This window comes from Coturnix japonica, chromosome 5 (assembly GCF_001577835.2).
Source record: "Coturnix japonica isolate 7356 chromosome 5, Coturnix japonica 2.1, whole genome shotgun sequence".
In the NCBI taxonomy this organism is placed as follows: domain Eukaryota; kingdom Metazoa; phylum Chordata; class Aves; order Galliformes; family Phasianidae; genus Coturnix; species Coturnix japonica.
In genome coordinates, this window is record NC_029520.1 from 50,992,993 (window position 1) to 51,005,718 (window position 12,726).

Consider the following 12,726-nt stretch of genomic DNA (forward strand, 5'->3'; position numbering starts at 1 on the left):
AACTTTCCTCCATATAATTTAAAGACACCGTTCTCTTGCTCTTCACAAGTCATTGTATTAAGGCAGGTACTTCAGAGAACGACAGTGGAAGACACAATCTTTACTTCCACATGCAAACAACCCTCCATGGTGCTGCCAAGGGCTGATGCAAAGGGAGGCTTTGCTGCCCTCACCAACCCCAAAGGATCAGGATTAGCAGCTCCCAGGAGTGGGAAGAGGCAGATATGAGAGTCTGAAGGTAACATCTCCTCCTATGTACCCACAGGACACTTGGTCAGAGCACAGCCCTTTCATCCTCCCATCCCCAGCCCCTTGGGAAAGGCTGTGCTTCTGAACAGGGCTAACAAGGTTGAACCCAAGGCTGAGAACTTGCTGCAGGATGCCTCCTCCCTCTCATCAATTCAGCAAGTAATCATAAAGCTGGCTAAATGTGAGGGATCCTTACTCACTCTAAAGAAAATTAGAGCATCCAGAGGACACAACATGGGAAACAACAGTCAGAAATACTCTCTGAGCAGAATGCCCCAGGAATTGAGGAATGCCATGCATGCAGGTTTCAGGGAAGGCTGCCATTCAAATGTAGAGGGTGGAAAAGCTTCCTTACGTTATTCTTTTTCCTCTGTTGCTCAAAAGCATTCCTCTGGCAGGTGAGCTCATTTTGGAGACTGGCAATTTCCTTCTCTTTCCCTGCAACCCTGAATTAGCAAAAAAGAATCATACACAAGTCAGGAGACGTTTATTGAACTTCACTGAAGCAGTGCTGCCCTATTACATATGCTCACTTTCTTCTCTTCTAGCAGTGCACCCTCTTTGAAAGACCGCTCTTGCTGCTTCGCAATCCCACTCGCTTCCAACAGCTCTATGAACTGTGGGCTGCCAGAGCACAGCCCATTGTAAACCTGCTGTTTGCTTACAACAAGTATCTGCACACATTTATCAAGGCCACAGAAAGGCAACACATTTGTTGAGGATAACTCAGCCAGCCCACGCTAGCACAACACCACAAAACAGGCACTGTCTGCTGGATTAGAGCATTCCTATCTGAGCACCTAGTCCACAATTTATATCATTTAAAAGAAAACATTTCAGCCAGCAAAGAATGTATGACAGTGGCAATTTGTGTTGCACGGCATAAGCTGGCACGCCATTAGCTTTCACATAGTTCTTTAGTCATCTCAATGTTACAGCATTCTTCCACCCCCAAGACCTTGCCTGGAAAGCAATTTCTACCCAACAATTTCACAATATGAACAAGAACCCTATATACGGCTGAAGGTTTAAGAAAAAAAAAGCTTGTTATTTCACTCAAAACAACACCATTTAACTTTTCAGACATACAGCCAAGTTGGCACACACCTAGCATTAAATCAGTCATGGCTTGCTTACTTGTGGCCAAATCATACACTGCAAGCGCTGCTGCAGAAGACCCAAACTAAGAATTATTAGCATCAGCTGAATCTCTGCACTTAGATTTCATGAGATACTAAGTTGTGTGTTATCGATTCTTGTTTTGAACTGGCCTATTCTCACAAGCAGCTACTGTACATTTGGCATTTATTTCATCTTCTAAAGCCTCCAAGCAGCAAGTGAAATTAAGCACTTATCTATTGCACTCAACCTCTGGCAGTACTCACACTTGAAGGAGCTCCTCACTTTGGGCAGCCAGAGACGCCTACAAACAGATCAGAAACTCATTAGGAGCAGATCAGCAGCGAGGAGTGATGCAGCAAACATGATGTGCCTCATTAATCAGGCTCTGCTGCAACACTCATCAACAGCACTCCTGGCCTTCAAAGGATTCCTGCCCAGCCTACTCAAGCCAGAAGCACCCTAGCAGTGCTACAGCAGGTAAAGATAGGGGTGGAAAGCTAGACAAGAACACAGGAGACATAAGAAAGAGCACAAGGCTGCAAATCCACACAATAAAGGGAAACAGAAACAGATATGCAACAGCTAGAGAAGCTGGCTTAGAGCAGTTTAACCCTGAAGTTGTCTCTGGATTTGCATGGTTAATGAAACTTGGCTTTCCATATATCCACAAAGGCTACAGCAACCCCCTTTAGCTTTGCACAGTAACAATGCAATTGAGAGCTGTACCTGCTTGCAGTTCTCCTGCTTTAATTCTTGAATTTGAACTTTGAAAGATTCATTTTCGCTTTGCATAGCCTGTTGAAAGGAAAAAGACAACATTTATATGCACATATATACAGTTACGCAATACCTGCTCTACCCCTTACAACAAAAGACACTTCCACTGAAGCTTTACCTGCAGCTGTTTAACTTGGCTTGCAATTTCTCTCTCCTTTTCTTCCAATACAGCTTTCAACTTACTGATTTGTTCTTCTTCCCCTTTCAACCTGCAGAGGAATTTTAGAAAACAAGAGAAAAGGGTTAAATACAAATTGATACTAGAAAGGGACAAATACAAGCTGGAACGGAGTTCTCACAGAAGCAGAAAAAACTAATCTTCATATGCTATATAATAAGCAGCCACATGGAGAGCCATTAGAGTATGGCTCTAAACCAAGAAAACTAACAGAAATATGTGCCAGCTGTACTGCAAACACTTGCTAAGAAGCAGCCTGAAGCCAGCTAACCACTTGTGTGTCAATCAGCAAATGAGTTTGGTCACAATTGATCTCAACAGCATTCAGAGTAGAAGTGGGAGAGGAGCAATTACCTGGGCCAGTCCTCCAAGCCAGCAGGCTCAGAATGATGTACCAAGCATGGGCTCCTAAAGCTGAGCCTAGGCAACACATACAGGCTGTACAGGAGCCCTCCTTGGAGGGCAGCACTTTGCAACAGCTGCAGGGAAGGGAAGTGGTGGAATCGCCATCCCAGGAGGTGTTCAAGAACCATGGAGATGTGGCACTGAGGGATGTGGGCAGTGGGCATGGTGGGGGTGGGCTGGGGGATCTTAGTGGTCTTTTCCAACCTTAGTGGTTCTAAGACAGTCACTGGCACAAGCACATGCAGCCTGTCTAAGTCAGAGCAGGCAGACAAAGCAGAGTGAAAACAGAGGGAACTGTATCAGCATCTCTTCATAAAACAGGAGCTGGAAAACTGGTTATTGCATCTCAGTCTGAAAACTGCAAACTACTCGTTGCTTTTACTGACTGAACTGCAGGTACTTAAACGCACACTATCTTAAACATGCTAAACAGAAGGAGAAATTATCACTAGACATGAGCAGCAGCTTCACTACTTAATGCAGCCCTGGGCGATCATTCACTTTCACAAAGCATCTGAAGGCTGCAGCTCAGACACACGAAGCAGGGCCGCCAGTCGCTGCTATTACACGAGCAGCAGACGTGCTGGCTGGTGTGCATCCATCAGCACTAACAGCTTATTTTAGCAAAGCCCATAAAGTTCTTGAAACCAAGCTGTACATTCCAATTGAAGCTAAACACTGAATGCACATTATAGCAGAGAAGCAGCTATGAAGCATACTCACCGGCTTTCCAGGTCCAGGACTTGGGATGTAGGAGGTACCTGAAAAACAAGAATTCCCAATCTCACTTTGATAGCACAAGCCATGCCAGAAGTCTTTAAGTTAACAGCAACTCTTCACATCGGCTGCAAGATGTTTCCCAGTGACACACTGGGAAGTTTGCACCGTGACAAAACATGTTGCTCCAAGGATATCTAAACACGTATGAATTTCAGAAGCACAGCTTTCTCTATGTATCTCGAATCACAGCAAAGCCTCAGCGCTTCAAGGGAAGCTGTTACATTCTGTAACAGCAGGAGCTCCTCTGCTACCCCTACCTTACAGAGATGCTGCTTCAGCGTGGCAAGGAGGTACCCAGCGCACAGCTGTGACTATGCTGATGAGCTAAGTTTCCAGACTGCTCATTAAGGACAGTATCATCCATGTTAAAGGAAAGCTCACCGAGCTCATTAGCTGCATTAATGTCTGCTTTGGATAAATACAGATGAAGTAGGCTTACTGCATAGAATACCCCCACCAGTTTAGTCAAACAGAGTTTAAAACGGCTCTGTAGGTTGAAGCCAACACAAACATTTTAAGAGGAGTAGAGGCTAAACGTCTTCCAGTTCCACCCAACACCCCCCCTATAATCACAGCCACTCTGCAAGCCATACCTGGTGGAGCTGTTGCAGGTTCTGCTGTTCTAACTCCTGAACTTTACTGGTTAATTGTGCAACCGTATCTTGCTGACCCTTTGCACAAACAGAAAAAAGGGAACTTAGAAGTATAAACTGAATCTTTCCACATCCAGAAACACAGCAACAGGATTTATTTATTTCCCTTCAGAATACTAAGAAAGCTTACCTTCAGCCGTTCTCCTTTCTGAACAATCTCTTTCTCCTTCTCTTCCAGTAAGGCCTCCATGGTTTTCACCTGATTTTCCTTCCCCTTCAACCTGTACCATCACACACACATACAGGCAGAATAAGCCCTCGCTCTTTATTCATCTCAAAAGAAAAGAAATACTGTGCTCTGCAGCATGTAACAAACAGAAGCAGCCTATGTGATCAAAGGCATAACCATAATTCACCTGCTGAAAAATCAATGCGAGAATGTTTCCACATCAGACTTGGTTAGCAGGAGAAGCCCTTGATCATGGTACTGATCATTAAGTGAAAGCAGACAAATTCTGCATCAACACAGATCGCAGGGATTTCAAATAAGTGCTCTCCTTGCCTAAAAGTAATTCCTCTTCTTCTCCCACTGGGGGAGGGAGACCCAATGGGGACATGAGGGACGGATGACCACAGTGATTCAGTTCTTATTCACCAACCCACCTACTACAGCATAGACTTTATTAAAGCAAGTTTACCACAGCACCTAGCCTACATGCTTCCAACCTGACTTGGATTTCATCCCACGTAAGTTAACTTAGGCCCACAAAGCCAAGCAGTGCTTCCCCTTGTTTGCACAGGGTTGCACATCTAAGTCTGGTGTTGCTCTCTTGGTTCCCTTGATGAGAACCAGAGTTATTCTTGGGCAAGAATACTTTAAATTGAAGACCAGAGCAGGGAAATGAGGAGTGCCCAGGGCAGATGAAACATGTTAACAGGTGTACTTACAGAGTCTGAAGTTCTTTGACTTGGGATGTAATTGACACCTGAAGAGAACAATCAGTACTTCAGTCCAATATTCATTGAGAAGACAGATAAAAGCTATGAAGTGCTTTAGAAAGAACTTTAAGCATCATTAAAAATAGGCAGGATTTGTTGCAGTGATCTAAGCACGCATTCTTTGTGAGAAAATAAATGACAAGAAGCAAAACATCTCCATAATTTAATTTCACCACTTTCAAAACAGGATTTCCACAGCAGAAAGGAAAAGAGTGCAAACGGGAACACATGCAGGCCAACCAGAGCAGCCTTCCACTGAAGGCAACAGAGGAAAAAGCAGCCACTGATGACAACCACCCCACTGGGAACTGCAGCTCAGGTCAGAGATCACCTCTGGTCTTTTATGTCTTTGCACAATAAGACTAGACATATACTGAATAACTAAGATGGAGTGGGACTATTTGCTTTGAATTTTGTATAGAAGACTGACAAAGCACAGACTTGCTACCTGTGTAGATACCAGCTGTCCAAACAGCTCTATGAGTTTAGTCCTCCCCAACCCATTTCAGACATTCCCAAGAACCTCTGTTTCTATTTGCAGGAGACCAAGAGGTGCATATGTACAACCTCTGGAGGAGGTGGGGAACCTGCTTTAGTGGGGCCTCGAACTGGATGATCTCCAGAGGTCCACTCCAACCCCTGCGATTCTGCAGGGCCTGTGACACCAAAATACATTTTGTCCTGGACTCTCTGTCACTTCCATGGATGGAACAACACAAAGAATTCCTCCAGTTCCTGGGAAACTGCACTAGAGGAAAGTTCCAAACGTGTCCTATGAAGTTTTGCCTAAAAAGGACAAAACTTTAACACTAAGGAAAGAAGAACGTAGGTGACATGCTGGAATGTCATTAAAAAGACTGAAAAGTTACAGATTAAAAAAGCCAGGCACCCCATACAAACAAGCAAGGAAACTTCCTGCCAGCACGATGGATTGAGCTGCCTGCAGAATGGGCTCCCATAAGGAAACATGGGTTCCTAGATGCTAGACAGCAAGCATGCCAAAACAGCCAGTACTCCTCCATTTCTGCATTCCTGATAGCTAGAGTAAAAACTCCCTCTGCCAAGAGGAGTTTTCTTTGGAAACAGAATGGCCTCAGCTTTATCCAGAAACCAAATAAAATGTGGGTCAGTAGTATTGTTCTAGTAACAAAGAACAGAAGGGGAGATGTCAGAAAGTCACAATGCCAGCAGACATCCTGGGGTTCTGCTGCACTGCAGGGATGGCACATCCCAGTACACAGTGTGCCCAGCCAGACCTAATGCTACAGTGTTTAAAGCAATGACAACTCTTGCCAAAAAGCTTTGGCATCCAGAGAAAAGTGGTTTCCGCAGGGCATTAGCAATTACACTAACATATTTACAGCTGTATATATCAGAGAAAAGCATAGCTCTACCATCACAAAGTTTCCTTGTCTAATGACATACACCAGTGAAAGAAAACAGTCAAACAGAAATGAGTGAGCAGTGCATCCAAGGCAAGTCTGTGGTTCACACTTCTGGCACTAAGGTGTTTTACCTGTTTCTCCATCTCAAGCTGGGAATTTCCTACTTCTTCTTTCAGAGCCTCTATTTGCTGTGTCAAAGCCTTTTCAATGACAAAACAAGACAGGATTGGACAATGGAAACAAAAACACCACAAAAATGGAAGCTACAAATTCATCTCTACAGAACGCCATGCAGTAACGAATAAATGGTGTCAATGGCGTAGACACAGGAAGGAGCCAAGGTGTTGGAAGGTAACAAGATGGGTACCTGAACAGTCTTCTCCTTGCTTGCTACTTTAAGGCTTTCTGCTTGTAGGAGTTCTTCTACTGATTTTATTTTGCCATCCTTCTCATGGATCCTTAGCGAGAGCAGAAGAATAGCATTAGTTAGCATTAGGCTAAACAAACAGGCTACACGAGCAAATACAGCCCACATCCCACCAGTAGCTTCTGGAAACCACAGTGGGACCTTCCACTCTTAGAGGTGCCATCTTTCACTGCAGTCCCAAAACCAGAACCAACCAGCAAAAGGAGTGTCTGAGAATAGTGCAGAACGTACCAGCTTTACATAATATGTAGCTCATCATGCTAAACAGACAGCTTAATTTGCATTTTTAAGCAAAAAACTACACTGATATCTCAGGAATGACACACACTTCAGCCTTCACTCAACGTTTCAACAAAGCATTCATTAACTTCAAATGCACACACACAGCTTGAACAAGCTCAGTCCTTTCAGAGTACCCACTGCAGAAGAACAATTATCTGACAATTCAGTGCAAACCCTCACCTAGTCAAAGTTAGACTTATGAAGTTAATTGCTTAGCAGAGAAACAACTGGATTTTCAAAGCTATTGATCTGACTTGACATGCTTCCAAAGCAACGATGCTTCCCGCTGCACATGCACACTTCACCCAGTTAAAAGCAAATTGTTTGAGGGAAGCAAAACAAGCAGCCGTGGAATAAAGACAGACAGAAGTAACAATAAGAAATAGAACTGGTGCAGGCACTTACACTTTCTGGAGTTCTTCCACCAGTGATTGGAAGGAAACCTGTTGAAAACAGATCTTCGACTTAGAAAAACAAGAGAGCAAAACGATCTGTAAGTGGTAATGGGTGAGGAGTAAAGAGCTTGGGCCCTTTGGTGCTGGGTAAAAGAAAACACAGCAGTCTAGAGATGTTATCTATCTGGCTGCTCCTGCCAAAATTAGCTGGTCTGCAACAAATTACAGCAATGCAAGACAAACCCCACACTCCAGCTTTACTAGGAGAAGCTGAGCTTCACTGTACACCTCCCCATAGTAATTCAAAGAATAAATATGCAGAGGTTTTTTCCCCCCCCCCTCAAATGAGATGGCTCTCCTGAGCCATCCATGCAGAACTCAATACCAATAAGGAAAGGTACTTTGTGATAGGCATTGAGTGCACGTCAAAAACAATAATACAGTAACGAGCGTCATACTGTGATAGTGTCACTGAGCAGAGATACAAAGAGAAGGGGGCCAAGTCACATCTGCACAAGTGTGGGTTAACATTAGAAATCTCAAACATACAGACACAGGCTGATGCAGCAGAAGCTCCCTACCAGCCATGCTTATTGTACAAGGCTGCTGGAGAAACACTGCCCGCCATTTCAGTACGTGGCAAGATAAAACCAACCCAGAACCACTGCTGAATTGGAACTTTGAAATCCAACGTATTTCTGACACTTATGCAAAGGAAGCATTTGACAGAAATATCAGCTTCCAGACCAGCGTTAGAAGAAAACAGGATGCTTTGCCAACAGGCTTCAAAGACATCCTCACCTTTTTCCCCTGACTTTTGCAACCACAGCAAGATCCTTTTAGATTTAAGTTTAGGTGTAATAAGTTTTAGATGAGAAGTACTACCTGCTCTGATAGCTGAATTTGCAGACTTTGAAGTTCTTTTCTCAAGGATGAATTTTCTGTTCGCAGTACCTTTGAAAGCAGAGAAACAGATAATGAAAGACTCATTTATTGGGGGAAAAAGGTGTTAAGCTTGACAGAAAAATAATTTATTTTAGAACAAGTGAAGACTATTTGAAAGCCTGAAAGAGACCCCCCTCTGCAGCAGTTAGAGCCAAATTATCCAGTGGAAAAATTATTCAGTTATTCTTCAGTCTACAGGAACTATTCGAACTTAAGCCCAGGGAAACATTAAGATAATGTGCTCGCTCACATCTGTGGCTGTTTGGTACCCTGACAGTTTGCTAGCATGCAAGTTCTCCCCATGGGCCTCAGTAATTTACCTGGAACTTAGGGACATAAAGTGAGCATTGATTCAGATACGTCTAGACAAGACACGACAGAACATTCCAGCAAAACTCAGCTGGAAGCAGATTCTGGTACTGCCCTTCAGGTTACAAGTAAAACAGGTGCAATAGTCCCATGCTGCCATGTTACTACAAAAATCCCTTTTCTAAAGACAGATTTGTTTCAGATTACACCAAACATACAGCTCTGGATATGTATTACCCTTACTCCAAAGGACACCAAGATGCTGGTAAAGTCTACTCTAGACTAAGCAGAGAGAAGCACAGTGAATACCATTAATGCCTATGTTTACTCTGTGTTACTAAAAAGGTTTTAATCCTGTCTCCAGAAGCATCTCCTACTCAAAGGGAACAATCTTAGACTGCACTTTAAGCGTTCCAGCATGCGCTTTGCACAAGACCACTTAATCTCTATTTCCCCACAAGAAGATAATACAGGAGACTTTACCTTCAGTTCCTCCTCTTTATTAGCCATCTGTATGAGTCCTGCCTCAAGCAGCTCTTCAACCGTCTTGATTTTATCATCCCTCTCTCGCATGCTGAGAAATCAAAAGTGAGCATTAGGAAAGCAGCGTTAACCTCTGGCAGCAGGTTAGCTATCAGCAGCAGCCCTGCTGTCAACAGAACTGGATATCTACATGATCCACTGACGCAAAGGAAAAAGTGGTTTCTTACCCTCTTTCCATCTCCTCCAACAAATCCTTGTTTGCCTATTAAAAAAAAAAAAAAGCAATAGGGTGATCAGCAGTGGGATCAATAACAATTTGAGCTATTACCAAGAGCTCCCACTAAACCACGTCCCTCAGTACAACATCTAATTGTTCCTTGAACACCGCCAGGGTCGGTGACTCCACCTGGACAGTCCATTCCAGTGCCCGACCACTCTTTCTGAGAAGTAATATTTCCTAATGTCCAGCCTGAATCTGCAAGTCTTTCTCCAGCATTTCAGAAAGTTTTCTGATTCCACAGGAGCATGAAGTTGGGTATTCAAAGCTGTCTCAGGCAAAGGAGACCAGGCAGAATAGCTCTGAACCCACAGCGTCCTGCACGAGCACCCACCAGACTAATGCCATCACAAAGGAACATGGAAGAGGGAGAAGAAAAAGAATAGTAATAGGAAAAGACCACCATAATGTGAGCCTGTTCTTTGATTACTATTGGTCTGAGAACTCACTCTCAGACAGAAGGAAAACAAGCAGCATAAAGATCTTATTGGTCTGGGGAGAGACCAGAGTAAGAGGTCTTCTTCCTTGGAGGGTTGATTGCTCATGGGATTTTTCTATTCCAGAAATTATCTTTAAAACTGGGAGAGGCTGCAGGAAAGTTCTTGTTTGCATGAAGTTAACATTCCCCAGGGGAGGGGAAAAAAAAAATACACATTTTGTATGGATACTCTTGGCCAGAGCTAGAAGCTGCCTGACTTGGACTTTCTACGCCTAAAAAGCAACAGGTTTTGCTCACCCCATTGCCTGCTTAAAAGAAAATACCTAAGAACTTAAAAAGAATTAGAGGACATTTGATACAACCTCAGGTGTTGGCTGGACTGGCTCAGATAGGAGAGTCTGCAGCTTCTGCACTTCAGCTTGCAAAGTTTTGTTTTGATCCTTGAGAACCTGAAAGGAAATTCCAACTTAGCAGCTCAGAACTGCACACCCAAACTACAGCATTTTCACAGTGGCAACAAGGTAATTAAATAACATAGAAGTTGTCACAGTCAGCTCTTTGGAAGCTACAAGACTACAAAGAGTCCTCTAGCCATCTTCCTTGCTTTCCCCTACTAATGCTTCTGTCCTCATGTTCCCGTGAGAAATTCAGCTGTTACCATCTTCATTCCCTGGCAGGGGATCAGACAGTGCCTAGTATACAGGTGAGATAAACCACATTCTCCTCCTCAAGGAGCATCAGCATCATCTCAAGATTTGACAGCAGGAAGGGACAGCAAATGTGAGGACTGAAGAATGGCTGTTTTGAGCCTGGTTTTTCCCTCTGCCACGTGAGTGGGAAGAAAGAAGCACTTGCTCAGGCAGAAGCATTCAGGGCAGGTTTATGTTATGGATCAAAGAAGAAATTCATAGTGCACAAAACATTCATGCTGAGAGCACACCATGGATTTCCACACTACACAAGAATGACCATTTGCACTCAAGTCCCTGTTTACTTCCTAAGAACTGCTGAATTGCCTCCAGGTGATTTTTGGACACGAAGCACCGAGTTGATTTCAGCCCATAACCAACCCATAACACACCCAAAGTCTTTCCCCATTGCAAATTCACATTATTCCTTATCACATTCACTTTCACCACTACACCTGCAACCTTAAAACACTGCACTACCTTGAAACCCCTCTGTAATTCTTGAGAGTCATCAGATATATTATATTATATATTAATATCAAACTAGGTTTGATATAATAAATACTATTAATATATATATTATATACTATATTAGCTGTCTCTTCTTCCCACCCCCCTTCCAGATCATTCACACATCCATCACCCAGCACACACACCTCACTGAAGGTTCAGCTGATAACTTACTGTGAAGAACAACCACCTAAAGTCTTTCTTTATTAGCTATTCTCTAACCAGTTATTAACTGAGGGAACCACTATCTCTTGTTCTTTGACACCCTTGAGAAACTTCAGGAGTTCTGCCACCAAAACCTTTTCAAAAATGTAATTTTAATACATGAACCACATTCATTACTTAATAACAGCCCCAAAGAGCTCTAGGAGATCCACAGGGCATTGCCTCTCTTATAGAACCTACGCTGCCCTGGGCATTACCCACCTGCTCTGCTGATCACCAGCAAGCCTACCAACATGGTATTGCAAGGCTCAGACTGAGTTACTGTTGATCTTTATGAACATCACTTAAAAACAAGCATCAAGTCTGCACTGCAAACCCCAGATCTCAGAACTAAAACCTCTGGAAATTCAGCTGCTTCCTTATGAGAAACAATCTGGAAGCAGGGAGGAGGAAGATAAGCATTTTTGCATCTACTTTGGCAGAAAAAAACAGAAAAGAACCAAAGCAAAGGCTCCCACCAAGGCCTTGGAAGTTGCATTTGAAGGTAGAATGCAACAGAACTGCAAGAGTCTTTACTGAACAGCCTCCTCCTCCAGATTTCAAAGTCCTCACTCTTTGCAGCTGTAGACACTGCATTTGACTTGAGCTACCCCACATCTCTCACTATCTGTTGTTACGATTCTGATTTTACTTGCCTTGTAAAAGAAAAAAAGCTGTAACAGTTTAATACCTGAAAGTCAGCTCAGTTTCACAAATCAACATTCAATTGTCTGAACTACTCCACAGCCTCAGAAGCCTGGAAAACCTGCTGTCATTAAGCACAAGGATAGTTGTTCTGCATCTTACCTTAAATTCTTCTTTTGTATTCGCAGTCTGAGCAAGTTCTTCTCGAAGCTGCTCCTCGAGAGATCTTATTTTGTCATCTTTGATGTGAATGCTGAGGCACAATAGAAGAGTTACATGCATCTTCCAAAATCAATTCAAAAGAACATAAAAGACTGATAAAAAAAATGTTTATCGAATGCCAGAGCTATTTATTTACCTTTTCTGCATCCTTTCCAGCTCATGTGCTGCAGCAGCCTAGATAGAAAGAGGATTAACACAGACTTAAGATACATCACATGATTCAATCAACCTTTCATTCCACAATATTAAAAAGCTAGAAGTCATATGGCCTTTGAACACTCGACTCATCAGCAATAAAGAAAGGGGTAAGCTTGTCATTATGCACTTGTAAAACACCGATACATACCAGGCAAGTATGCAATTAAAAGAAGAAAGAAGATCTCGAAAGGATTCATTTAACAACCAGGATTT

General features: G+C 43.1%; 1 protein-coding gene across 7 annotated transcripts in view; it reads right to left on the reverse strand.

The window, feature by feature from the left end:
* KTN1 (kinectin 1) overlaps positions 1-12,726 on the reverse strand; it is a 49,366-nt gene that overhangs the window by 17,761 nt on the left and 18,879 nt on the right. For 5 of the 7 annotated variants that reach the window (XM_015865834.1, XM_015865835.1, XM_015865833.1 and 2 more), the window contains exons 15-31: positions 12,452-12,489; positions 12,256-12,346; positions 10,408-10,494; positions 9,557-9,591; positions 9,330-9,420; positions 8,478-8,546; positions 7,603-7,640; positions 6,856-6,946; positions 6,620-6,688; positions 5,053-5,090; positions 4,295-4,385; positions 4,105-4,182; positions 3,455-3,492; positions 2,267-2,357; positions 2,098-2,166; positions 1,635-1,672; positions 605-695 (exon numbers count right to left, since the gene is read on the reverse strand). In XM_015865834.1, coding sequence (XP_015721320.1) covers positions 605-695; positions 1,635-1,672; positions 2,098-2,166; positions 2,267-2,357; positions 3,455-3,492; positions 4,105-4,182; positions 4,295-4,385; positions 5,053-5,090; positions 6,620-6,688; positions 6,856-6,946; positions 7,603-7,640; positions 8,478-8,546; positions 9,330-9,420; positions 9,557-9,591; positions 10,408-10,494; positions 12,256-12,346; positions 12,452-12,489 — 1,143 coding nt within the window. The remainder of the gene's footprint in view (positions 1-604; positions 696-1,634; positions 1,673-2,097; positions 2,167-2,266; positions 2,358-3,454; positions 3,493-4,104; positions 4,183-4,294; positions 4,386-5,052; positions 5,091-6,619; positions 6,689-6,855; positions 6,947-7,602; positions 7,641-8,477; positions 8,547-9,329; positions 9,421-9,556; positions 9,592-10,407; positions 10,495-12,255; positions 12,347-12,451; positions 12,490-12,726) is intronic. The other 2 variants (XM_015865836.1, XM_015865830.1) reach the window with 1 other exon arrangement.